This window comes from Macaca mulatta, chromosome 20, assembly GCF_049350105.2.
Source record: "Macaca mulatta isolate MMU2019108-1 chromosome 20, T2T-MMU8v2.0, whole genome shotgun sequence".
NCBI lineage: Eukaryota > Metazoa > Chordata > Mammalia > Primates > Cercopithecidae > Macaca > Macaca mulatta.
In genome coordinates, this window is record NC_133425.1 from 46,583,869 (window position 1) to 46,611,641 (window position 27,773).

General features: G+C 47.1%; 1 protein-coding gene and 2 long non-coding RNA genes across 3 annotated transcripts in view; 2 read left to right on the top strand and 1 right to left on the bottom strand.

The window, feature by feature from the left end:
- Window positions 1-68: 68 nt before the first annotated feature.
- Window positions 69-15,458, bottom strand: SALL1 (spalt like transcription factor 1). The gene is made up of 3 exons (XM_015126115.3): window positions 15,192-15,458; window positions 2,762-6,207; window positions 69-1,632 (listed from the first exon to the last, which is right to left on the bottom strand). The coding sequence occupies exons 1-3, from the start codon at window positions 15,265-15,267 to the stop codon at window positions 1,192-1,194; spliced, it is 3,963 nt and encodes a 1,320-aa protein (XP_014981601.3). The 5' UTR covers window positions 15,268-15,458; the 3' UTR covers window positions 69-1,191.
- Window positions 6,214-14,628, top strand: LOC106995014 (uncharacterized). The gene is made up of 2 exons (XR_013411595.1): window positions 6,214-13,606; window positions 13,702-14,628. It is a non-coding gene; the product is annotated as an uncharacterized LOC106995014 (long non-coding RNA).
- A 149-nt stretch (window positions 15,459-15,607) lies between the features above and the next one.
- Window positions 15,608-27,773, top strand: part of LOC144337940 (uncharacterized) — a 30,062-nt gene continuing 17,896 nt past the window's right edge. The window contains exon 1 of the long non-coding RNA XR_013411593.1: window positions 15,608-16,191. This is a non-coding gene — a long non-coding RNA (uncharacterized LOC144337940). The remainder of the gene's footprint in view (window positions 16,192-27,773) is intronic.

Genomic DNA, 27,773 nt, shown 5'->3' on the forward strand with positions numbered 1-27,773 from the left:
ATGTTAAAATGCATTTAGGGGCCTGGCTAAATGGAAATGCACTCTAAAAACACAGACACAGTATACTGTTTTATCTGTTGCAAAAAAAAATGTATTTGATTACTTGAGTAAAATTACAGTATCTCTGTTGTTAGTAAGTATTAAATGTTAAAGAAATTGGACCCCCCCCTTTCCTTTCAACTTTCCAAGAAAGTGCATGTAACAGTCCAATTTTTTTCTTCCATACCTAATACAAAATAAACAAACACTATACCTGCTCTCTTGATCAAGAAGCATTTGCTCTTGTAAGGAACATATGTACATTTGAATGAAAGTGATATTTCTTATTGTATATACAAGAGCATCTACATTTTCTCCACTGAAGGTTGTTCAAGATGCTATACTTAGCAGCATTGTGAAATTCCAGCACACATTTTCTATCGTGAATATACCTACAAGGCAAAATGTTACGTCTCAGTTTCAACTACCAAAACAACACTTGTTTTTTCTCTAAAGAATTCTGCGTGCTTATTACTGTACAGAAACTTATTAACATTGAAGACGACTCAAGTAAAAAGCACGATACAAATAGCAGTTCAAAATGGAAATGGTTAAATCTACAAAAAAAAAAAGTTTGAATTTTAGAATAAAAATCAAAAAACCAAACCTTTCAAAGACCCACACTGTTCAGTCTGTACTTTAAGTCTTTTCCTTAAATCTGTTTTGAAAGATTAGACAATGTGTTTGCTGATAAAATTTTCCAGCAGGATCAAAGTGTACATGTATATACAGACTTTATTAGAGATCTAATGCATCACTGAGGCATTGCATCAACACCAGATTCATATTAAACTGGATATAGAAAATAAGTTAATGCCAGATTACAACTGCCTAGCAGGGCAACTTGCAATTGCCATAAATGTTACAGCAAGTTTACAGCACTCTAGTCAATTAGTATTTAGTCCAAAATACAGAAGACCAAAGTTAACGCTTGCATTCTGTTTGCAAAGCAAGGTTATATCACTAATAAATAAGCTTTCTTAGAACTCTAAAGTTGAACAAGGTACAAAAGAATGTCTTCATAATGTTGTAGTTCATAGATCTGGGGAACATGAAGGAAGGGGCGGGATGGGGGGGAGGGCAAGGAGTAGGAGGCCACCATAGGCCGCGTTCTGAACAGGAATGAATGCTATGTCTCCAGCCCGAGCTGCTTTAACTCGTGACGATCTCCTTGCTGTCCTCCACGAAGCGGGTGAAGCGGAAGTTGGTTCCGTTCTCACTGCTTGCCATTTTCTCCAGGCCGGCCAGGGGAGCATTGGGCTCTGAGTTCTGGAGCCTCTCCAGGTTTCCTGTCAGCCCACTAATAGGTGAGCTGTTCCCACTGCCGAGGCTTCCAGGAATTGGAGGGATGCCACCATTCTGAATGACGGAGATCTCGTTGGCCTTCATCGCCAGCCCGTTGGAGAGCGCTGCTGCATACTGATTCCAGAAGCTGGAAGGATCCCCACTTCCTGATCTTGCCGCCAAATCCTTCTGGAACATTTCTGGGAACTTGACGGGATTGCCTCCTAGAAATGTCATGGGGCCATCCACAGACAGCCGCCGACCCCGTCGTGCAGGGGTGCTATTCCACATGTGAGTGCCCATGTGTACCTGAGATATGGGGAGGGCAGGCAGACAGAGAGAGAGAGAGGGGGGAAAAAAAGAGGAGGGGGAGAGAAGCTTAATAGCTGAATCTGTCTCAACTCATATCCCAAATGTCCACAAAGCAAGTGGCCTAAATGCCTATTCTCATCATGTGATAGACAGTGAAGGCAACAGGAACCATGCATTCCTCCTGTCTAGTAATAACGTGCTCACTCTGCAGCCCTGGGCTGTCTCCCCTCTTCCTGGGAAAGGATGCCTTACTTACTCTTTTTTTATTACCCATATTTAGCTTATAATGGCCTCAAGCAAGCCAGGCAGTGGCGGATAGCTCCTTTCAGGGTTAGAATTGTTATGTCCACTCTCATTGCAATGGTAAGTATTGTATCTGACACCCTTTACCCTATAAATGTCCTTTTCAGATGGGAAGAAGGTATCCCTCCCTGACTGCCCATTGGAGGGCCTGCGTATGGAGAGAAAAGCCAGAAAGTAATTATTCATCTCACAGTACTGGGAGCAATCTCCAGAGAAATACTCTGTCAACAGAAAAATGTACATACTAAGAGCACTCAACTGTTGCTCTAGAACTTAAGCATATTTGCTTTATTTCCAACACATATCAGTAGGAAATGCTGTATAATCAATTATCATAATGCCCATTAGCAGAGCAGTGACGTTACTGTTTTTAGACAAACAAACCATGCTGGACTGCATAGTTATGAAAAATAGATGCAAACGCCGAGAGCCCTAATTATTAAGTGATACAGGCAGCACACAGGCCACATGGAGGTCTTTAATCAATATCCCATGGCAACGCCAGGCTGTCTTCCTTGGTAGGTAAAGCAATTCATTTGGTGCACTTAGCAAGACAACACAGAGGCCGCTCCTTCGCTTAGGTACCAAATTATTCAATGTGCACTGACATTCAGTGAGCTGCAGCTTGCCCTTGTCCCTGCCACGATCCTGACCCTCCCAGACACCCTCGTTTCTCCCCCGTCAACCATGTGCAGCAGGTTCCCTTGCAAGAGCTCTCTCCCTGAATATCTGGGCTGATGACTCTGGGGGCATGCACTATAGATAATCAATGGCAGCGGGACAGGGTTGATGGAGTGGGTATGGTGCAGACAGAGCAAGATACCTTAAGATTGCCTTTAGTCGTGAAAGCTCTTCCACAAATAGTGCAAGCAAAGGGTTTCTCTCCAGTGTGAGTTCTCTCGTGAATCTGCAGGGCACTCGACGAGGAAAAGGTTTTGCCACACGTGTTGCAGTAGTGCTGCTTGGGAGTTCTCCTGGGCAGAGCAGGGAGCAGAACTGGGGATGTGGCAGAGGAAGACAGAGGCCCAGACGGGATATGACTGGTGGGGGTGTCCTTACTGTCCTGAGGAGAAATATGCACGAAGCCGTTGACCTCTGTTTTGATGAGAGATGACAACGAGTTGGCGGGAATCACCGCCGAGTTCTGATTGGGGCCGAGGTTGGAACTGGGCTCAAAGAGCTGGGATGGCAGATCTCGCATCTGATGTGTCAACATGTGCTGCTTCAAATTACCCTTTGTGGAAAAGCCACGATTGCAAACTGTGCAAATAAATGGTCTCTCTTTGGTATGACTTCTATAGTGAATGTCCAAGGCACTCTGACAAGCAAATGTTTTGCCACAAATGTCACAAGCAGTGTTTTTAAATTTACCCCGGTCTCTAAAAGGGAAGAGGATCCCCAAAGAATCTTCTTTGATGATTTTCTCTGCGTGACTAGATGTCAAATCCAAAGCCCCACCATTCACTGGGGTGGGAGACAAACCATTGGCAAACTCACTTGGGACCACTCTCTGTGGTTTCTCCTCAACGCTGGGTGACTTGTGGAACTCCTGGGTGCTGTTGGACGGGGACAGAGCCTGCATGGAAGAGGTAGACTCTGAGATGGCTGGGCTGCCAGCACTTTGGCTCTCCATGTCACCACCCACTGAGGATGAATCATTGGTCAGGACATCCCCCTCGACCGACCCATTCTCCACTGACTTCAGGCTGGCCTGCAGCTGCTCTGCCAGGCCAGCATTGATCATCTTCATCTGATTTTCCAAAGCAGCGATGCTCGACATCTCGAGGGGCAAAGGCGAAGAGGATAAGCTGTCTTGGGAGGCGTCTGCAGACTTAGGTGTATCGGGGATGCTGCCCTCAGGACAGTCTTCCATGTTTTCATCGGAGAAGTTGTCTAGGTCATCAAAATTTTTCTCATCGAAGGAACCTGTGTCGGACTCCATGGACTCAGGGTAGCTGTCGGGGACTGGGGTGTTGGGGATCTGGCCTCCCATATGCATTCGGATGTGCTGCTGCAGGACCACAGCGTTCGTGAACTTCTTCTGGCAGATGGGGCAGGAATGCTGGACTCTGAGCGGGGGCATAGCACGATGGACACTGTAGTGGGTTTTAAGATTCCCTTTCGTGGTGAAAGCCCGGCCACAGATCTTACACTTAAAGGGCCTCTCCCCGGTGTGTGTCCTGTAGTGCATTTTCAAGGCGCTCTGGCAGCTGAGAACCCGGTGGCAGATGATGCACTCATTGGGGTCAGTGGCCTTCTTGTCAATGTTTTCTACCAGTTGCTGAAGCTTGGACGTCTCTGATGCCTGGGCTGAGTCCAGGAGTCCCCCAAAAGGAAACTTGGCCTTGAACTGCTCGGACATGAGCGGCAACAAAGGGTTGGTGAAAGTGGTGGCACTGCCCACGGGGCCGCAGTCTGCCGCTGGGGAGCTCAGGGCGCTACTGCTCGCCGTTGGGACTGAGTTGGTGACCATGCCACTCTCTTCGCTTTTGCCACCGGAGGGTGGCAGAGCGGACCCTTCGGCTTCCTCTGGGAGCCCACCTAGGTTTCTCGTGGCCGGCTCAGGGCCCCCGGAGTCACTTTTGACAGAGCCTGGGGGGCTGGTGGCAGAATGGCTGATGGGGATGGGGGCTGGCTCTTCTGTCTTGATGAAGGGTATGAGGCTTGGGAGGGTCGGGGGCAACGGCAGGCCGACTGAAGTGGTCAGAGTAGGCAGGACTGGTTTGGTGTCTAGCCAGCTGGTGACTGGCTTCTCTGGAGGGATGGACATGCCGTATGGGATGCCAGTACTCGTGGGGATATTGTCCAAATGCTCAGGCACAGGATAGGGGTTCATCTGGATATGAGGGTATTTCTCTTTGTGGCGCTGAAAGTGGACTTTCAGATTCCCCTTGGTGGAGAACCTGTTCCCGCAGATGTTGCACTTGAACGGCCTCTCTCCGGTATGGGAACGCAAGTGGATCTGCAAGGCACTGTCACTCCCAAAGACCTTCGCACAGAACCTGCACTTGTGTTTGAAGAATGCCTCATCGGAAGTACTTTTCGCTTCAAAGGCAGTGACATTTGGTGGCTTGCTTTTTCTTTGCTGGGCCAAGGCAGACAAGGAGTTTAAATCCTCTGCAGTTGTTCCGATGTTGGGCAAAGGGCTGGGGAAAACCGAGTTAGCGGGGGCTGGCTGAGGTAGAAGTGGATTAGACGCAGGACTTAATAAACTGCTTATTGCAAAAGCTGGTGAGGACGATGATGAGACCGCTGGGTTGCTGACATGGGAGGCCCCAGCACTTGAAGCCACTTTTTCAGAGGACGGGGTGGTAACTGCCGCTGCCAATATGTTCATACTGGGAGAAGAGCCGCTGTTGGATGGAATGATGGTGTTGCCAGAACTGCTCTGAGGTAGCTGGATTGGGGGTAGCTGTTTCACACCACTAATGCTGGCAGATTGGCTGGCGAGGCTCTGTGCCAATCCAGCTGCTGCTGCCAGCTGCTGAGATAAATGGGAACTTAGCGTGGACAAGGGGTTGGCAGATGTTCGTAAAGTACCTTGAGAAGGACTAGAAGATGTTGGCAAGTCTGCATTCTGAGAAGCCAACAGCAATATTTGGTGACGAATCTGTTCGATCAATTGCAGCTGGTGGATCTGCTGCTGCTGCAGAGCTAGGAGCTGTTCCATGAGGGCTGGGACGGCCAGCTTGCCCCCAGAGGCCCCGCCGCACCTCGCTTCCTGGGAGAACTGGGCCACCGCCACCTTGGTGCTCTGGAGGTTCTCGATGATGACGTTGCTGTTGATCACGGAGAAGTTGCCCAGTGTTGTCAGGTCCCCGAGTTGAGGTAGAGAGGTTGTGATCGCTGAGGTACCTGTGGAGGAGCCGCTGCTGCTGCTGCTGCTGCTGCTGCTGCTGGGGGCGGTACTGCTGTGGCTGCCGCTGGAAGGGCCGCTGCCGCTTTTGTTAGCAACCGGGGCCTCCACCTCCATGGACTCTTCCCTGTCAAGTCCGTTGTGTTCTGAAAGGTCGCTGCAGTCCACTTGATCTGTTTTGTTAACTGTGTCACTCATTTGTTCATCAGGATTATCGGGAGGGGGGCTGGGGGAGAAGGTTTCGGGTGGGGAGGCTGGATTTTCATTTACGATTAAAACTAATTGATTTTTAGTACAGTTCTTCTTGTGGAGCAGAAGATCTGATAATTCGAAGAACTCGGCACAGCACCGGCCACAGACGTGGGCATCCTTGCTCTTAGTAGGGCGACTCGGTTGACCCTTTTCTGTGTCTCCTACAAAGGTCAAAAAGGTGCAGGGTTAGTAAAGGGGCCAGGACACACAGTCACCTGTGACTTTAAAAAAAAAAAAAAAAAAAAAGGCTAATCAATGGTTTTTTACCTGCAAAACTCAAAACTGTAGCCCCTGAAAACCAATCAATATTACCTAAGAACATCCATAATTAATTTTTAAGGGTATGGAGGAATTCTATCCATCCGGTATCTCAGAGAGTTGTGGCCTTCAGATAATTCATCAAAATACAAAATACTACAAATGGGAAACACTGGTGCATGATGAAATTCCATAGCAAAATATTGATTTCCAATCTTTTATACACCTTATTGTCTACTCGTCCGGAGAGGGTCCACAAACCATTCTGAGGACTTATTAGGCTCTTGAGTTTCTGTCAACCTTATTCATTTTCAACTGACTCAAAGATATCTGTGACAGTTTGTTCTGTCACTAAACTAATTTGTAGTCATTCAGGTTCCAATCAGTTGTTGACAAGGGGGAAAAAAAATGCATATCATCAAGCTGTAGACTGACAACTTGAAAATCACCTCAAGCCCCTACCTCGAACCTGCACTAAGTCTGATCCGTGACAAACACACTTTAGTCACATCAGTAACAAATCCTCCAGACCGCTCCTCAAAACTCACTTGAACACAAAAGGAATGGCAACACACACAATGAAGAGAAACACAATGATCATAATCCGTTACAAGGCTTGCCTGGCACCTATATATCACTCCCTGGCATGTTTATTTTTAAAATTAAAGATGTAACTCCGGCTACCATTCCACTAATCAAGTAATATATGCCACTGTGCTCCGAATGGCAACATTATGCCTCTAAATATTTCATCAAAAGTGCTCTCTATGTCTATAAAATCTGGCACAAGATTTACATTTCTGATTAAACATCAACTTCAAGAAGGATGTGCAGTTGAAAAGTGCTCCCATCTCCTAAGAAATAATTCTTGGTTTAGGGTTTGAAATGCTTTGCAGCTCTCCTTGTCTGAATGCCTTTAAAAACAGTTTGCTCTTAACTGTTATCAATTGTTTAACAGATTGTCCTGAACCTTTTATTATAAAAATCCCTTTATTTCATGTTTGTTTCCATTGGTTGCTCAGATGTCTTCTCACTAAGATCCATTTGTAAATTAAACAGAAAAATCTCTAACTCCAAGCTAACATCCTATTCAAAGACAGGATGGCTTCCCATTGTTTGCCCAGCATGGGGAACACCAACTTCTGTTGTACAAATGGTGTGTGGTCATCTAAGAAGGCTGTGGAAAAAAAAAAAAAAAACTGTTTAATTCAAGGATTACCTCCCTGCATGCTTTTCTGCAGAACTGAATCAGATAATAGGTAGTTTCCATGACTTCCAAATTGAATCTCCCAGAAAACTTGCATAAAACAAAGTAATTGCAGATATGAATAAATGTAAAATCAAAATGCTGCTTTTTTCAGTAAACTTAAAGTCCATTGGAAAGTGTCAGCTGTTTGCCTTTTTGTAGTAAATATTTTTAAAAACATGACTAGTTTGCATTCCAGAAAATAAAATTAATACCTAAATACTAACTTCTGGAAATTCCTTAACTCTATTTGCCTTGAGTGATGCCGAAGTTGATTAGAATCCCTGGTGAAGTATGCCAAATGTACGCACACTTTATTCACTGGGAGTGTTATTTGAGTAGCTAAGTTATACTTAACAAGCCAGCTTTCCTAATACCCATCTTTTAATCTCCACAAGGGTATAGTGCAAAATGCATTAACACCACCAAACAAATCTTAGTTGTAGCAGAAAATACCAATAATGATTTGGTTTTAATTTAATGTTTAATCATCCTAATTGGCACTGGATTCCTATGCACATGGAAGGTGCTGTTTTAAGCACTTTCTGCTTCTCCCCCTGCCTTAAAATCATATAAACAAAATATTAGATGAAATTTGCTAAAGTTATGTTGCTTAACTTGGGACAAAAATAATGTGACAAAAAATTCTCTTTAAAGCTTCTTATTTTGACAACCAATTTTAAATGATGCATCCATTTCAGATGCTTATTTTAAACTAGGAAATGCAATTCCTAATATATTCAACAGAAATGTTATTTCTTTCTCTTTGCACATTTCCATATGTAATGGTTATGTTTCCATCTACTTTTACAGCCAATTATGAAGGAACAAAAGCTATTCTGTTTGTTCACACATTTTCAACAAAATGCATTAAAACTATTATGTCAGCATGTTCTATTAAGCTCTGCATTCAGTGGAAAATACTTTTCAACCAGCTCACATTTATCAAAACATAAAGCCACTTTAAAACACAGTTTTGCTTGGTCAGCTGGGCTTAGACAAATAATGACAGATTCAGAACTAAATAACTAGCAAGGGAAATCAGAAAACTGACTTCATCAATTGTACACATTACAATGTAGTTGCTTCAAATATTTAGCACATCTGTGCTCACGATTAAAAGAGATTTTAATTCTTTATAACTTGCAAACATCTGATATTCTCATAATAAATAGAGAAAGTAAAAGGCAGGTTACTTTATAGGATTTAGCTGATTATTACTTTCCTGCACTCGAATTCTGCATTTGTGCTGCCTCAAGACTCACTTGAGAATTTTCAAGTGTTTCAACCTGAACATTTTTATATTTAGGATTGTGCTAAGTGGATGGAAAATATAGATGTTTAAAAATAAATGCCTGCCTGCTTTTAAGAGACTGTGTTAAAAAGTTGCCCATATTTTAGCTTAGGTTTTCACAACATTTTTAATAAGCTGACATTTGATCTCACTGTAGAGTGAACTAATTTAATTTCCTGATGTTTATGAACACCCCTATGCCCCCAAAATACTGGTATCTATTTTGATTTATTTCAAAAGCAGGTGTCGCTACACTGTAATAATTCTTAACTTTAAATCTATCTACATTCGGAACAAAACTCCAAGGAAACAGTCTTTTATTTTAAAAAAAAAAAAAAAAAAGACAAAACATGAGGACTAGTTGGACTCTTTACCAAAGGGAATATTTTAAGTTGTAGTAAGATACACATGCACACACACATTCTCTCTCTCTCTCTCTCACATACACACACACACACACACACACACACACACACACACACACACGAACAGTTCTAATTCATTTTTCTGATTGTCTGCTATCTTGTATCTCTCTCAGTAATCTGTTACACAGGATTGCAACTGGTGACCCCATTATAGTAAATACAGTTGCCTTGTTCCTTGTACTATGGTGAAAATAACATTCCTGTTCCTTTTCTATGGATTTTGCATGCAGATTAATTTTGTAAGCAACCCTAGTCAGATACCAAAATTTAAGAAGCAGTGGTTTTCTAAGTATGTACACACAAACAGATATTTGGAATTTTCTGGGCCTTTTGGTGGGGGGCGGGGAAGAGTGATCTTATACCTCCACCAAATTTATATTAAAATCCTAGATGCTTTAGTTCCTGTTGTACTTTTTAGTTACTTGGTGCCTAATTCAAATCTGTCAGTTTTTCATCCTCTGAACCAAACTGCAGAATCGGAAGCAGAAAATTCAAGTGTTCTACCATATCTGTCTACTGAGAAAATAAAAATAAAACTATGCCCCACACAGAAAGGTTTAGCCAGCCAGGAAAGGAAAAAAACAAAACAAAAAACAAACACAACCACCTTACTCTACCAGATTTAGTTTTCTTTTTTGGAGCTCTTCAGAAAGACACTTCACTGTACTTCCCATTATGTTAAAATTGCATTTACATTTCTTAATAGAATTGCTCATGACAGTGGTTTTGGAGTCCTTAATTTTAACAGCCTGTTCCTTTTCTTATCACAAACATATTTGATTGATTGGTCTTTTATCTTTTTTTTTTTTTTTTTTCTGCACCGACCTGGGAAAAGTCTGAATCCAAATGTCCAACTTAAGATTCCAAAGAAATTTTAAACACTACGACATATGCTGTGCATATTTTCTGTGATGTCTAAAGTTTCCTCGATGTGATATGCCACCAAATGACAAATTTCCTGGTACCCTCCAAGTTCACTCACTGTTCTGACCGGGATTAGCGTATTCTCTAGTGGAAGAATACAAGTGAAATCTCTGCAAAAATAACATGGACGAGGCATTGCTTTTAAAATAGTGATCCAAGCCCACCTAATGTACACAATAAATGAAAGGGGGAAATGTCTTTCCCATGGATGAATCAAACTGAACACTAGATGGGGTTCCAGTTGCAAGGGTTTGTTCAAAAACTTCTTTGTGGCTTTCCTATTGCAGTGACGCGTAAAAAGAGACTCCTTAAGGCAAGATCTAAACTTTGACTACATAAACATTGGCAAAGGCACAAGAAACTAAATCCCTGTTGTTTGAGGGTAAAACTGAGCTATGGGAACTACCTGTCAATCTTCCCCTTCGGGGGTCTGGCATCTGAGGGTGACAGGGGAATAAGGTTAGGAAAAGAAGTCAAGCTGATAAGGTGAAACTAAAATAAACTACTAACTTCCTGCTAAGTGACTAGCAGGATTCAATTTGGGGGTCACTGGGAAGATACAGAAGGACATATTATGATCTGGACCTTGTCACCTTTGCATGGGAGGAGGCTAGCAAAGGTTAAAACAGCTTGACACATCTAGGTTTTCTAAAGCCTGGCACACAAACTTTTTTCTTTTTTGGGGGGAGGAGTGTTAGTTCTTCGGTTAACTTTCCACCTCTTTCGCCAAACTACTTCAGTTTTAATAATCTAAGAATATTTTTGGAATATTCTGGTGCTATCTGCACCAAGAAGTGTCTCAGAAAAACCTAGCTGAGGTTGCAGAAGGAATTTGTTCTGGTTCCTACACAGAGTTTGGCTTTTGACAATTTCAAAAACTTAACCAGTCTGCCTATTTCTGTCCCAGAAAGATCTCCACCACAAAAATGTGGAGTTCTACCTTCTAAAAGTTTCTGTTGGTAAAGACAACTTGCTACCTCCAAAAGTATAAAGAAAAGAAATAGAGCCCCCAGAGAAGAATCTATACATTGGCACTTGTGCCAATGAACTCTAGGGGAAACTTGACGTAAAATAAACTACAAAACATTCAGTATCACATATTCACTTTCACACATAGTACCCTCATGCCTAACTAGACTTTGCTCGTTTGTGTGTTTGTTTTTTAACATTTTACAAAGTATGTGCGGCCTGAAGCAAATCACAAAACACCGGTTTGCATTTTCTCATTCAGAATCTTCCATTATGCAAACTTAAAACAGCTCTGATTAAACATGAATTCTTTCCAACTGCCTTATCTTGCAGGTGTTGGTATTTTTAAAAAAAGCAATTAATTATAGTTCTCGCTAACCTTTTGGGCCCAGAGATCAATGTGTTGCTATGAAACTGCTCAAAATGAGCAAATTACTTTGGTAAATAATAGAATTTCATTATTAATATAAATAAGAGGAATTTTTATGATACTTCATATGATTGTTAGTGTTTTAGCTGCAATTCGTGGTGTTTCATTCTTCCAATATTATCTTTTCCTTGAAAAAACTGAGCACCAAAATACTTTTTAAATAAATGAATGGAGTCTAAATGGGCCATCCATGTAGAAATTACAGGAATCTTAAAAACGCCACCAAAGGAAGAACCCCAACCCGCACACATACAACACACAACTGAAATCCCAATTTATAGTAAAGAACCCACAAATCAAATCATTAGATTCTAATATTCCCTTTCCTCGGAATTATTTACTTGATAAACAATCTTTCCAGTAGCAGTCATATTTCCGCAAGTAATTCAAGACTTGTTGCATATCATTGAGGAGATAAGTCATATTTGCCATAATCTTGGTTTCATAAGAAGCAGAAAAATTACCAAGTTTAGAGTGTTTCTGGCATAGCAGCTGCACACTAAAGTAAAATAAAATACCAGCATCCTGAAATAGACCAAATACTTGTTTTTCTTTTTGTTTTGGTTTTTGTGTTTGTTTTTTGTTTGCACTTGCTTCAGATGAAGCTGTCTGTGTGGCTTCTTAGCATGGTCTGGGTTTTCTTTGTAAGCACACACACACTCAAACACACACAGGCAAGACACACAACACCAAGCAGCCCTCGCTGCTTTCAGCTTTGGGAGCCGCTTCTTCAGGGCTCCTGTAACTTGGGTCTACAAACTTTTCTAGGTCTCACTCTGGGTAGAAGTCATACAATTAGAGGTGCTGGTAAAGGAGAAGTGCATGAACTAGATTTAATTTGGTATGTTTCGTATTTCCTTTGTCATATTTCAAAGACCATCTCAAGACATAAGTAATCAGAATGTTTGAAAAGGGGCTTGCCATCTAAAAATGTAACAATGTTTCTTTACGTAAAAAACAAAACCGAACAGAAAACCCAGCTACTCCTAGAAGTAGGGGTTGTATGTGGGGAGAAGAATGAGATTGCTGAACTCACTGCAGAAAAGGTGACTTTTAAAAGGTAACCTTGAGTTATGTCATGAACTTTCAATGCCATTTATCTCAGAACTACTTTCAAATAAAAAGAACTGGAGTATGTTAGGCCCTCCTGTATGTCCAGCGTTGGGGGAGGATTACTTGTGTACTAATATTATTACAACACACTAAATCCTGAAACCCTATTACAAAATCCACCCTCTAGGCAACTTCTCCCAAACTTATTGTTCAACCATGTAAAAACAGTCATAACCTAAAACCATTACTACCGAAGAAAAAGAGGAGGGGGTGGGGAGAGGTGAGGAAAGAAGGCTGGGAGGGGGTGTTTCCTAGGGAGCCCCTAATAGTTTACCGCTTCTTTAGGACAATGTACCAGCTTTTGGGAAGAAAAAAGAAAGGAAGGAAGAGAAATCAAAAGAAGGAGAGAAAAGAGAAAGGAAGGAAACTTGATGGAGTTAACTAACTTACCTCCAAGCTCAAATAAACTAAACTGAAAAAATTAGTACTAATAAAGAATAATGGTAACAGGTAGTGAACTCCTTTTATACTATTGCTTTATGAGAAGACTTAACTATTAAAAATTCCTGATACAGAAGGCGAAAGGCAAAGATCTAGCACGCATCATTTCTCCTAGAAGGCCGAGACTTTTTTTTTTTTGAAAATGTAGAAAACCAGTACAAATGTACAAAACACACTAGAAAATGCTCTCTTATCTCTAGTTTGCTTTTTTTGTGTACAAACTGTTAACTTGAACAGTTTTCCGGTGCAAAAGGTCTCACCAGAAACTTTAGGAAAGATGGGTGTGGGTGCGGGAAGCAGAAGAAACTAAGCTGAGAAAAACCCGGAAAAATACTCGACGCAGCTGCTGCGGCCTTGGGTCATCTCACCTCGATCTACCCCGCGTGCTTGCTTTCGCTTGGGGTGGAAAGCGGGGTTCAGGGGCTCTTTTCAGCGGACTGAGAAATCGCAGAGGCCATGGGTAAGGATTCAAGCTTGAGGAAATACTGGGGGCCGGGAGGAGGGTTATTGTAAAGCATTTTCTTAATTGATTTCAAGTCCCCCATTTTTTTACAGGAACCCCAAGTCAGGACTCCCCTTTCCCGACAGCAGGGGTAAAGGGAGCGGGGGTCCCTTCGCTTCACTGTGCCCCAGCTCTACCGAGAGGCAGGCCTCTGAGAAACGAGCCGGGGACCTGGGGGCCCGGGCGGCCGCAGCTTAGTGGGCTGAGGTGTCGATCAGGGGCACGCTTCGGAGCTCTGTCGGGGCCCAGCTCCCTCCTCCACACCCCAAAATGCCGCCTAGGACGTGGGCATCCCGAGCGGCATCCAGAGCCGCTGAGAACCCGCCGAGGTTGCTCCTTGTCCGTTCTCCCGCAGCCGAGAGGCCAGCATCGCGCCGGGACGACCCGGGGACCCGAGCCCGGGCGCCGCTGCATTGCCTCGGGTGCTAGGCCTGGGAGCTTTGAGGCCGGTACAGTGAAACACCTTTAGGAGCAAGGAGGGATTCCAGGTGTCCTCCCTCTGTACCCCAACTCCCTGCCCGGATATCTTCCACCCTTTGCCAGAGCTCCCACACACAAACTTTGTTCTGGACTTGTTCAGCCCCTTCGGGACCCACAGTTGTCGCCTCCATGGGGGAAAGCGAGTGCCCCTGTTTCAGGGGGGATTCCACTCTGGCTGGTCACCCGCAAACCTGAAAAACTATCCTACGACTTCTTCCCCGACCCCCCTGGAAGTAGGGGGCACCACGATCCGCAGAGGGCGCATACAGACCGTAAAGATTTTGGGGGGCAGAGGGTGCAATTGTTGGGGGAAGAGATGCGGAGATAAACTTTGCGAGCCAGACCCCGACACTTCCCCCGTCCGTTTGCACCGTCTCCGGAACAACTGGCGGCCAGCGGCACTCTCCACCCCGGCCGCGACCCCAGCAGGTCAGGCGCGGGCGCCCCGACACCAGTACCCATCTTCTTGCAGCTCTGAACCTCCAAAGGCACCCCGTTCTAGCGCGGGCCGAGGGGGAGTGTGCGCGTGGGGCGGGGAGTGGGGGTGCAGCGAGCTCCCCCACGCTCGGAGTTCAGCCCAGCGCCCGAAGTAAACTTCCTTCCCGCTGGCAGCAGGGCCGGGAGGCGGAGGCCGGGCCGGGGGCCCCGGGGCGCGGCGCGGGGAGCGCCAGGGGCCCCTTGCGGTCCGGCGGGGACGACCTCCGCCAGCACCCACGCCTCATGGGGCTCCCGGGTCCCGGCGGTGGCTGGGATCCCCGGAAAAGCCGGGACGGAGAAGCCAGGCCGGCATGCCCGCCCTCCTTCCCCCGGGAGGACCCAACAACTCCGGAAAGATCCTGCCGGGAGATGTGCTCGCTTTCGCCGGGGCAGCGGGGGAAAGCCCAGCAAAGGCAAATTGAAAATTAAAAAGAAAAAAAAAAAATTACGCCGAGTGGAAGAAGCAATCGGGGCCGCGGCGGCGGCGAGGTAGGGGGCGCGGGGGCCAGCCGCGTGTGCGTGGATCCGAGTGTGCGTGAATGTGAGTGTGTGTGTGTGTGTCCACGGCGCGGGCCGGAGCACTCACCATCTCGCCGGGGGAGCGAGGCCACTTCGGGGTCGGATTGGAAATGTTGAGGCTTCGCTTGCTTCCTCCGCGACATGCTGGCTCAAACATCAGCTGGGGCAGAATAAAAAATTACTAAAAAAAAATCTTCTCAAAATTACGGAAATCGAGCGGCGGCGGCGGCGGCGGCTCCCCCCGCCCGCCGGCCCGCCCGCCCCCTCCCCGGCTCCCCGGCCCCGGGCACAGCGCGCATGTGTCCTGCTATAATTATGATTATCAATAATGCATTGCGATTAATCATAGAGGGGCTCTTTGAAAGGCGATTGGCACCGGGCCAGCGCTATTCAAACCCGCTCGCCTTAATCAATTAGTTCGTGATTTGCTGCAGACCCCTGTCTCTCCGCGCGCTGGCCCAATAAGCCGGCCGCGGGGCTGGCTCTGCACGCCGCGCCGCCCGACACTGGGTTAACCCTCTTTGCGACCGCCCGGGACTCCGCGGCCAGGCCGCCGGGGGCCGGCCTCCTCTCCACTGCGGGCCCGGCGCCCCGGCCGGCGCCCCCCGCTCTCTCTCTCCTCTCCCTCTCCCCTCCCTCTTTCGCCCCCCTATCCCGGGCTGGGCCGACCCAAATTAGCATGCCCTCCCCGGAATTGAGCCGCCCCGGTGGGGGGTGGGGCCGGGCGGCGGGGGCTGGGGACTCAGGCTGGCGGCGCGCTGCGAACTTCCCAACTCGGGCGCGAGGCGCGCCGGCCCGCGGGGGGAGGGAGTCCCGCGGCGGGATTTGGGGGGAGGGCGTCCCGTTTCGTGAGTGTTTCTTCGTTTCTTTAAGAGCTACCAGAAAGCAGCCCACCCCCACCCCCATAAAAAAAAAATAAGCGAGTGGGGAAGAGCCAGCCCCACGCCGGTCCGCCTCCCGCCCACGGCTCGGCCTCCCTCCCGCCTGGCTCGGCGCTCCTCAGCCCCGAGTTCTCCATCCCCTGGATCCCGGGCTCGCGGGGGCGCGGAGAAGAGGATCCAGGAAAGGTTTGGGAACCTGATGGGTTTGTGGCCGGGGGGAGGGGCAGTTCTCCCGCCACCCCATCCCCTCCCCGCCAGGGACCCTGATTCTCCAGCCTCTTGCTTGCTCCCTCGCTCCCTTTCTCTACCTCGGACATTCCCAGGACAATTAGGGCTGAAGTTTTCGGGAGAAGCAGCCCTGAGCCCGTGGGATAAGGGGGCGGCCCGGCTCCGCCCAGGACCCCTCCCGGACCTCCCCCCCGGCTGCCCCGGTTGGCTGCAGGGCGCGTCACTCCGCGGGGAGGCGGCGGCAGCGGTGGCGCCGCAGAGCCCCGGGCGGGCGGAGAGCGGGGACCGGCCTGGGCTGCGAGTTCAGCTCCGGCCGGGGGGAGGGGAGGGGCTGCAGCTCACCCTGAGCGCAGCAGCCCGCCCCGGCCTGGAGAGACACGGCCCGGCCGGACCGGGCACTGGACTGGGCCAGTCCCCGGGACCCCTGGGCACCCCGCCCTGGGGAGGGGGCTGCGCCCCAGCCTTCGGGGACGAGGTGGCGGCCCAGAGCCGGGAAACTGGGTTGGGGGGTGGCGGTGGGAAGGTGTTCTGTCCGAGGCTGCCTGGAGGCGCGGAAGCTCGCCTCCACTTTTCGGGCACTTGCCGAGCGCTTCGCCCAAACTTTTCGCTCTATCACCATCTCCCCGAAGCTGAGATGCAACCTCCCTTCTCGCACCCCAGGGCCCAGAGCCGGGAGCCCGATCCCTCTGCCGGGCTCAGGCGCCCGCGAACCTGAGACTCGGTACGCGGCTCAGCCTAGCTCTTTCCCCTCGCGCCTCTGGGTCTCCTCGCTCCAAGGTTCTCGAAGTCCTGCGCCCGAAGAACTAAACTAAACTTCGGCTGAGTAATGGGGGAGGAGGGGGGTGCAGATACACAATCCCTGCCCTATCTCGCGATCAGGAAAGGAGAGAGCTCATAAGGACGCCCCAATTTGCGAGCGCCCTTCAGTCTAGCTGGTGACACGGTCGGTTCGCGCGAAGTGGGCACCAGTCTCACGAGCCGACTTCGGGTACTCTGGACCCGTACTGCGCTCCTGTAAAGGACCTTTCTCTTAGCTTCTTAAATCTTTTATTTTTAAGGTGTAAATGTGTTTTAGTGTGCTGGTGAATGTTTATTTTTCATCTGCTGACTTTATTATTTTTTTATTGGTATAACTTCTCCCTTCTTTCTCCCTGATCGTCCGTTTTCCACCTTTTCTCTTACTTTCTTCTCTTCTGCCCTCGCGCACTCCCTAACACACACATTCACACCCTCTCCGCCTCGCTCTCCCTTTCTCCCCAGGTCCTGATGGGTACAGTAGATTTTGATAAAAAGACAAACGAAGCTATCAGTGGGGCTGATGTTGAAGAATGAAGATAATAATGTTTCCATAGGTGGTGCTTCAAATGCCATTATTTCTCACTGAATATTTAAAGAGATCCCTCGGCAAAGATGGATCTGCGCGCTCCTGGGGTGTGAGCGGCTAGCTTCTCCCAGACCCCGGGGAACGTGTACCGGAGCACGTGTAAATCCCGCACCCGCCCCCTATCCCACAAACAGGGGTCCTTGCACACCCACCAGCCCACACTCTCCCAGGTACACGAACGCGTTTGCGTGCACTTGCACACTCCTTTCCCGGAATGTGCCCGTGTTTGGAGCCGCCCGCATCCTTCTCGTAACAATCTTGGCTTCTTGAAAGTCCGGGCCTCCCGGGCACCGCATGCAGTCAGGAACCTAGCGGAGCTGGCGGTCCCGGAAAGCTTTTCTCCTGGTGCGCGCCGCGTGCGCAGCAGGAAGCTCCCGGGAATGGCTTCACATGTGTTTGTTACTTGGTCTACGTGTGATTTAAGATTAAGTGGAGGAAAAAAGAACCTTCCCTCCCCCGCAAAAAACACCACAACAAACAACCAAACGAAATGAACATGCAAAAAGCAGCTTCGCGATGTTTAATTAAAAATGGGCGAGCAGAGACGAATAAATTGGGGGATCCAAACTTTAATAACTTTTTTCGTTTTTTTGCGTCCTCGACGGCGTAGAGGCGGGCGTTTCGCTCTGCGCTCGGCGTCCCCTGCTAATTTCTTGTTTGTTTTCTTTCCCTCGGTGGCCCCGGGAGAGGAGATGGGAGGTGGAGAAGGGGGGGATGGGAGGAGGGGGATGGTCGGAATGGCGGGGAGAGGAGAATTGGTCTTTATTGTTGATGGCAATACATCAATTACAGGCCATTGTCTCGGTCCCAAGTTCCGTGGTTCGCTGGTGCGGGCGCCGCAGTGTCAGGGCGCTGGCGAGGCTCCGCGTGCCGCGATGCAAAGAAATACTTACATCAATAAAAACGGAGGCAGAGTGGGGGCTAATCTTTATTTTTGTGCGTGTCGAAAGTAGGCGGCGAGTGGGAGTGAGGTGCCACTGCTGGAGTCCCTCTACACGCCCTGCTCACCCTAGAGCCCTGCGCGCTCTATGTGCGGTCGCACCTTCCTAGCCCTGGGTGGAGGTGGGGTGCGGGGGGACTACTGGGGAATCCGGGTAGCGAAGTTTGTACTTGCAGGTTCCTCGAGAGGGCCTGGTACTTAGGGGCTGATCCGCAGTAGCGAATGGGGATAGCCCGAAGTGAGGCGGCAGCTGCGCTGGGGTCGCGACCTCGCGGGCGGAGAGGAACCGCACCTCGGGGAGGCGCTTGGCGAGTTTTGCAAACTCCCATCTTGGGGGATTGATGCTCGTTCCTACTAATACGTCCCCTCAGTTTTCCCAAGTCCTAGAGTGTCCTTGGTGGGTTGGCGTGGCCGAAGGTTTGTGCCCCAAGGCCGCAGGCCACAACTGGGGTCCCAGTCCTGGGGTTTCCAGGCTTCTTCGCTCAACCTCTGGTCCTAGGAAGGGTAAAGAGGGGGGAGTCAAGGTTCGCGCATTCTAAGGCCTGGTTCTTCTACCCTCAAAAGTATCTTATTTTGGCCCGATCTGACCTCGGGTCTGGGATGGGGCCTGGGATGAGGCCTTGACTGGGCCTCAGACCCTCTTTTCCGTTTCGCTGACGCTGCTTGGCCACCCTACCACAGAAATGGAGGACGCCTCCAAGCGCTGTGCCTTCACCCCTGCTTCCTCAGTCCCCAGCTCAAGGCCCCGCTGGCCCCCGGCCGAGGCTAGGAGGGCAGTAGTGGAAGTTTCGTTTTCTTAAGCCAGGCAAAAAGCGGCGAAAAGGCGGCAGCGGCGCCCCGGGGGCGGGGGAGGAGGCACAACGATGGTATCAACATTATTGATGGGGAAACGTTCGGGGCAGGAGCCCGGAGATCAGGTTCCCAGTCCCTCCCCTGCCCGGAGGTGGGTGGGACAGAGCGGGTGGCCAGCTGTGTGTGTGTGGGGGGGGGGGGGGTTGTTCCTGAATGCACCCGCATTAACCACCTGGGGTTTATTTGTATTTTCCTTGTCTGAAAGTTTTCGGGGGCAGAGGGAAAAGGAGGAAGGGTTGAGGTGGCTTGTACCCTCTAGCCCTTAGGGCTCTTTACTAGGGTTGGGGTTGGGTTTAGGGTTGGAGTTAGGGCTGGAGTTGGGGGGAGGGTGCGGGGAGAGCAGGAAAAAATGACAGAAAAAAGAAAGATCAAGTTTGGAAAGCCCTCCATAGATTCGGTTATTTTTCTAAACCCCGGGACTTCGCTTCCCCGGGAGTTTCAGAAACTCCTTTCCTACTGAACTGCTGTCACTCAATCCTAACCTCTCTTAGAACACTGGAGCGGCTTGGAACCCGAGGTCTGGAGCAGGCTCGGGTGGGTATCCCGCCCCTGGCCAAGTCTACGCTGTGCGCCCTCGGCGCACTCGCTCTCCAGCAGTTCAATCCCAGCAGCAAAACACGTTTTTTGGGGGACTCCCGCCATCCACCACCAAGGGCTATCTCCAGACGGGCGCCGGGTGCAGCACTAGTGACCGGGAGCCCTGGCGCCGGCTCAGGCGGGAAATTCAGCGGTGGCAAGCGGAGAGTGGGCTTGGTAACCACCCGCGCGCGCCCCAGCCAAGAGTCCCGTACTGTCTGCCGGCGGCAAAGTTCGCTTTCTCCGCTTGGAGGGCAGTTCCTACACCAGTATTTAGAAACCGACTTCGCTAGCTAGTGCAAGTGCCTGAGATTTTGACTTTCCGTCCATATTTGAGCGTCTTGCACTTAAATTCACTGCGCCCCGCATGCAACAGTGCCTCGCCAAGGGGCCTCTGGGTATGAAATTCCTCCCAGAGGAAATGTCCCGATGTAGAGAAAGTGGAAAAGGCTAATCGAATTTAGAAAAAGAAAACCTTTCCTTTTGGTTAAATCCCTTTGCGGTTTTCTGAGCGCGAAAAAAAAAAAAAAAAAAAATCATCACCATGTAATAGAGTGTAGCTAATTCTTAGAACCTAGTAGTAGGATGTTCAGGAAGCCCAGCAGGGCGCACAGATTCCCATCTGCCAGCTCGAGTAGGACCTTAGTTAGGATCCAGCGCATAGTGGTTAGTTCCTGTGTCTTCTGTCGGAAATAGGTGTGACATCTGTGGAGTCCTGTTCTCAGAGCGTGTGCATTTGGAAGAGACTGGTAGTCTGCCAGGAAACTCACTTTCATTCATAAATGAGATCCCCTCAAACGACCTCCCTATGGCACTCCTGGATGAACTAATTTAGCACATCTCTTGCAACAAAGTTTTATTTTAAAAAATTCTACGCTGCCACTTTTTCAGCAGAACTTCCATTGTTAAATAATAGAAAAAATTCTCAGAGATGTGCATCTTGATTTTTACAAAAAAAAAGTTGTGTGCAGTGAACCCTTGCTCTTCCTCAGTTTTCATGCGGGTAAAAGCACCTTTTGGTTTCTGTTTGGTGGAAATGAAATGGCAAGGTCTGGTTTCAGAACTGTTCTGGGGTACTGACACTTGGCTGTGAGCAAGGTCTGCCTGTCACTCACATTGTTGATAATTTACAAACTCCACAAGTCTCAGCTGAGCGATGACTTTCATAGGAAATATTTCTCAGGGTTTCTTGCTACTGACTTTTGAGCAAAGATCTTTTTTGGTTTTTCCCTGATGGGGAGAGGTGCTTCTTGGGGCTGCAATTTGAATCACATTTGTAGCTTTACCCTGTCCCCACAATGAACTTCAATTCATCAATCCTGTGCAACCTTTTCAGTACAAACCCACATTCTTTACTTTTCAGCTCCATATGTGCAGTCAGTAAGGAAGGGGTAAAAAAAAGGCTGTGGGGTGGGGGGGGTGGGGGGGGTGGGTATAGCCCACTCTTCTCCCTCTTCCCCTTTTCCCAGATTGACTAAACGTTCTTAATCATTGCACTATAATTTCTTTCTTTGAATTTTTATCTTTGTGTCTTCAGCCACATTAACAGTATTGTTCTCTCCAACTCAACGTCCAGTTTAACATAGAGTTTTACATTTAAGAGACCAACATTTCCCAACCCCAAACCCGTGTCTCCCTGTTTTCTTATGCCTTCTCAAAACAGAAGCAGTTATCCCTGAAGCCATAATCCCAAACCCACACACTAATGTTAGCAACTAGCTCCAATCTTTTCTTCCTCTTCATGTTTATAAATTCTCCTTCTGTCCTGGCCTTGCCTCTTTCATCCTGGGTTTCCTCACTTCCCCAAGACTCTTGGACATGTTTTGTAGTAAATTCCAACCCTGGAGAAGATTCACCCAGAACTTTGCTCAGGGTGTAATGTATGTAACTTTTGCTGAGAACTGGGCCCAGGCCTCGCTGTGGACTTTGCTCAGGCTGTAATGGATGCCTGGGAACTAAACAAGGGAAGATGCCAGCACATTCCTCCTTCTCCAATCAAAGCAAAATGATTTCAAGAGAACTGGGGTGCAGCCCACATTTTCCAGGTTTGTTTTTGTTTCCTCTTTCTTTCCTGGACCTCACAGCACCTTCCGTTTGGGAGAACAGTGCTGAATAACCCAGTGCCTATTATCTCCACCCCCTGGACAATCTCTCCTCTACGGATCTCACGTATTTGCAGTGAACTTGCTTGATTCCACATGTGCTACTTGGGAGTTGAGCGCGCAGACTCACAGTCAGGTTATTTGGGTGCGCATTCTGGCTCTGCCATTTAACACTGGCCAGGGAACAAAGCCCTAGGCTTGCCTCTGCAGATCCGGGAGCCTTGTTCAAATTAAGATCGCCACTTTGGGAGGCCGAGGCGGGCGGATCACGGGGTCAGGAGATCAAGACCATCCTGGCTAACAGGGTGAAACCCGTCTCTACTAAAAATACAAAAAGCCTGGGCGTGGTGGCATGCGCCTATAGTTCCAGCTACTCGGGAAGCTGAGGCAGGAGAATCACTTGGACCCAGGAGGCGGAGATTGCAGTGAGCTGAGATTGCGCCCCTGCACTCTGTCTCAAAAAATAAAATAAAATAAAAATAAAAATTAATATTGCTACCCTCCGTTTTCTGCATCTTAAAATGTAGCCAAGGGAAAAGAAGCATAGTGCTTAAGAGCATCTAACAAGGATTCGGCTTTGCCTCCTACCAGCAGTGTGACCTCTATATGTCTCCAACAGTTTCTTGGTCTGTTAAATGAAGGTAATTATCATCCATATTTCATAGAGTTCTGGAGGGTTAAAAGAGTTAATATGTATGAAGAATTTAGAATAGTGGCCAGCATATAATGAGCACATTATAGGTGTGAACAATTGTTGTTATTACTTCTCAAGGTGGTTGTGAGAATCAAGTGATATCCTATGGTTAAGGTATCATTCTGTATTCACCCATCCATTTATTCATTCATGTCACAGAGGTACGTGCTAGGCATGAGATATATTTTCCTTACTTACAAGCAATTAATCAAATGTTATTTGCTGAGAGCGTGTTATTGCCTGGCTCAGTGTTGGGGGTGAAGGGAACAGTGTAGTGGAAGGAATAAAAGCATTGCTTGATCTCAGGTAATTTCTAAGATTCAAACGGGTGGTTCTGGCTAGTAGAGAAATTTGAGAATAGAGCAAGTTGTGCATGAGCCAAAGCATCCTTGTGCCTATGGGTCGCCTGGGCCAGGGACAGACCGTCTTCATGCTTCTAGAAGGTTTAGAAGTACCAGTGGACATGTAAGTGGCCTTTTGCTCAGGTGCCAGCCTGTATTCACTTGGTTGTTTTATTTGGTTCACTTAAAACAAAAAATTGTGTAGTTTTCTGAATTGTGCAAAAAAAGAAAAAAAAACAAAAAAACAAGTGCCGTTTTTTTGGGCGGGGTGGCGGGGGAGTAGGAACCTGTAAGGTTTAAACCACTTACGGTCTCATAGGCCTCACTTTTCTGGCAATTTTACTTCCCGTTTTGTCAGATTGTAAAAATTAGTCATGTTTATTACAATAGAGCAATCTGTAGCCAAATACAAGAATTGGAATGGAAACTCCGCCCATCACCCTGTCCTGCCCTTAAAGGTGTGTGTCTCCTGGATCTGCATTCAGACCCTGCAGTAGGTGCTGCATGGACCAACTCATTATCGGCATGATAGCCATGTTGTCACCAAATGTAATTTAACATTTGCAGGCAGAAGGCACAGTGCCCTTGTGAAACCCACTCCCGTGTGCCTTCAGATTAAAACACTTTTTATGGTCAGAATCTGGAAAAGGAATGAAAATCTGAGCAAAAATACCTGTTACCAGTGGAGTTGTGGAAAATGAGAGAGACAGTAGCATCTGTGTACAGTTTTCAATGTAATCACGGCTTCCCTGGGAAGCCTCTGACAGCAAATGTAGTTTAAGACATTTGCAGATGTCCCAGCAACTGGAGGGTGAGGTTTCTTTTCTTCCTGATGTTGGGGTAGCAGACTCGATGTAATCTGTCGCTCCATGTCCTTCTCCTCAAAAATAGTGCTTGGGAGCCCTCGGGGGCTTTATTTAGAGGCCCTTAGGAGCTTGGCAGTATGTAAATTACATGTGAGTGTCCTTCAGAGTCCCCAGTGGTCACAATCAGAGGGATTTAAACATGATTTAGCATTTCAGATGATTTGTAGGAGCACCGGAGCCAGCCAGTGTGGTGAGGATCACCAAGGCTGACTTGCTCACCATCATGTTAAATAGATTTTCATGTCACAGCTGCTGGGTTTGGTCTAGATCCCTGCACCAATCCATAAGCAAGCGCACGTTAGTGGGTGGCCTTCCAGATTTCTTTACTCTATTAGAGAGTTCTGAGATTTTGCAAAAGAAACTATTTTATAACTTTTAAAACTATTGTTCAATCTATAGTGCTCTTTCACCTTTTCATGCATTCATTCATTTATTCTCTTATACTTTGACTTAACCAATATTTATTGAGTACCTACTATATAGCAGTCAATATTATAGGCATCTAGGATATAATGGTGATCTTGGAAGGCCTCTGAGGAAGTGACTACAGCATTGAGATGTGAATGATGAGAAGGTATGAACTGTGCCAAGATTTGGGAAATATTCCAGGCCAAGAACAGAACAAGTGCAAAGATCCTGAGGTGGGAATGAGGGCAGAGAAGGGGGCTCCTTTTTTATTTTCCTTTTTCCTCTTTTTTTCTTGTTATTATACTTTCAGGAGGATTAAAAAAGTTAAATTTCGTTTTTCAAAACTGGTTTTTGCAATTGCATAGAAACAGTTTTATTCAGTGGAGTACTACTCAGCAATATAAAAGGAATGAAGTACTGATACTTGCAATGATGTAGATAAATCTGAAAAGTATTATGCTTAGTAACAGAAGCCAGCAGCGAGAGAGTACACACATTGTAATTCCATTTATGTAAAATTCCCAGAAAATGCAAATGAATCCATACGGGCAGAAAGCAAATTAGTGGTTTCGTGGTTGCCTGGAGTGGAAGGGGAGGGAGGGAGAGATTGTCAAGGGGCACAGGGAAATTCTGCAGGGTGATAGAAATGTTTGTTATCTTGATTGTACTTATGGTTTTACAGTTATATACCTATTTCAAAACTGATCAAGCCTGGCATGGTGGCTCATGCCTATAATCCCAGCACTTTGGGAAGCCGAGGCAGGCAGATCGCTTGAGCCCAGGAGTTTGAGACCAGCCTGGGCAACGTAGTGAGACCCTATCTCTACAAAAAATTTAAAAATTAGCCAAGCAGGGTAGCGTGCCCCTTTAGTCCCAGCTACTTGGGAGGCTGAGGTGGGAGGATTGCTTGAGTCCAGGAGGCAGAGGAACTGATCAAATTGTACATTTGTCCAATGTGCTGTTCAGTGTATTTCCACAATACCTTGATAAAATTGAAAAGTTAAGTTTCTCATTTCCCAAACTATTTGAAAATGGTCGTTGTACATAAAGAATTTAAAGGGAAAAGGAAAATTGACACTGTCATATGTAAGCATTTGAACCCTAAAAGTTCTCGGGGGCCTGGTTGTGTTTTGATCTGGGAACAAAGCTAGGGTAGGGACAGGATAGGGCTGGCACTGAGCCACCTACATTGACTCTGGAGAGCGCATAAAGTTTTCCTTGTGCTTCTGAGTAGTAGTAACTCCTTCTGTTATTCTGCCTGGAGATGAAAAGGCCTTTGGCTGTCAGGTACTAATCTAGTCTCACGATTAGATGCCTGGTCTGTGGTGAGAGTAAAGGCCAAAGCCCCCAGTGGCAGACATATCCAGGGGGAATTCAAGGTCTGAAGCTGGACCAACATGACACAGAACACCCAAACGGACATAACTCACCATTGGATGATTCTTTTGGTATGCTGTGGATCAGTTGTGGTGAAAGACCAATTGGTTTTCTTTTTTTTTTTTTTTTTCCAAATGTATTATGGACCAATATTTTGGGGAATACATGAGAAAAATATTACTTGAAAAAAATGAAATAGAAAACAGGGTCACAGAAAACATTACTCCAAAATTGTATGATGGATTTAGCAACCAAGAAATTATTCTGGCAAAGTACCAAAGTAAGTTATCAATGCTTGCTTTCAGTTTCTGTAGTTATGGTGTTGCAGATGGATTACAAACTCATGGATCACAATGGTCCATGGACCAGAGTTTGAGTAGCTCTGAAATAGTCCAGAACCTCACAGCCATTTTACCCACCAGGTGGGTAGTTAGATGTTTCCCCTTAGTGCTCAAGGTGGCTGGGTATGACCTGGGACAGCCAGAGTCCCCCAGGTCCAGTTGCCTTGGGTCATAGGAGCTTCTAGCTTTCATCACAGTGAGCCACACAGATGTTAATACTTGTCTATGTAGAAAAGGTTAGGAAGCACCAGAGACCAGTGGGTTTAACATTTTAGCGAGCACAACAGTTAGAAAGATGGGTAAAGGGAACTTTGGAAAAAAAAAAAAAAAAGCCTGTTTCTGAACTGCAGCCTCCAAGAGTCTAATCCAGGAATCTGCATTTTCATCAATACCCTAGTTACACCAAAGTTGACTCCAATGGGTGTGTTCCAAGGGCTTCATTTTCAGAAGTACTTGTGTGGACATAGTGGAGTTAGGTCAGTGGTGGGGATTTTCTAAGCGTACACATTTATTTCTTTCTACAAGTTACATTTAAGACCAGGAATTAAACTGAGGGTTGCTTCTGTCAGGGTTCTTAGCTTCAGTAACAGAAACTGGTTAATTTAAACACTGAGAGGCCGGATGAATTGGCTCTCGCCGGCAATCCCAGTGCTTTGGGAGGGCAAAGTTGGAGGATTGCTTGAGGCCAAGAGTTCAAGACCAGCCTGGGCAACATAATGAGACTGAGTGCATACAAAAAAAATAAAAATAAAAAAGTAGCCGGGTGTGGTGGTGCATTTGAACGGGGCCCTGCCTCCATCACACTCCCAGCCCAGCCCAGCTCAGCCGCGCATGTTGGAGAGTTGCTAGGGAGACTCATCGGGTGTCATCTGCCCTCAGCAGACCCCTGGGATGTTTACAGAAAAAAAGGGAGGGAGAAGGTATTTGCCTTTTACTGCACACTTTCCAGAACTCCAGCTGAGCACAGTCCCCCCTTTAGCTCAACATATTCCCCCAAGAACTCTATCCAATGTTTCTGTTTTTCCCATTTTACAGAGCAGAAAACTGAGACTCATGAGCAATTTCCCTGAAGTCATGAAGCCTTGGAGTTGCTTGATGCTTAAAACCAGGTCTCATGACATTTTTACGAGAAAACAAAAACTACCTGATAACAAAAAAGGCTTCAAGTTTTAGGAATCCCAGGTGCAAAAAGATTTGGGGCAGGACTCTGGAGTTCCCAGCGTTGACCTGCTCTGGGTCCCTGTTTTGGTTTAAGATACTAGGAAGATACAGTGTGAGGGTACAGACTCATCAAAATCTCAGGAACTGTAGTTGCTTTGTATTTTTTTTATGGGTGGTCTTTAAATGCCTTTTATTTAGAACTGATGAAACTGATGGAGAGCCTAGAGCAAAGCTAACTCCACCCCAGTGAACGAAACTGTCTTTGAACCTCTGATTCTGGATGAGTTCACGACTGATGCCGGCCGCCAGTGTGTGTGACCCCTATCCTGCAATCCTGCTTTTAGTATGATTGAGTAGTTAGGATAGGCAGGAACCTCTGTATCTTCTCTTTGCCCCACTAAGTGTGGGTGAAAAGTAGTATGAATATAGGAGAAGGGGGCAGGATTTGGGAAAAGAATGCCTGAGTTAAAACTCTTATTCTGTTTATTAGCAGTGGGA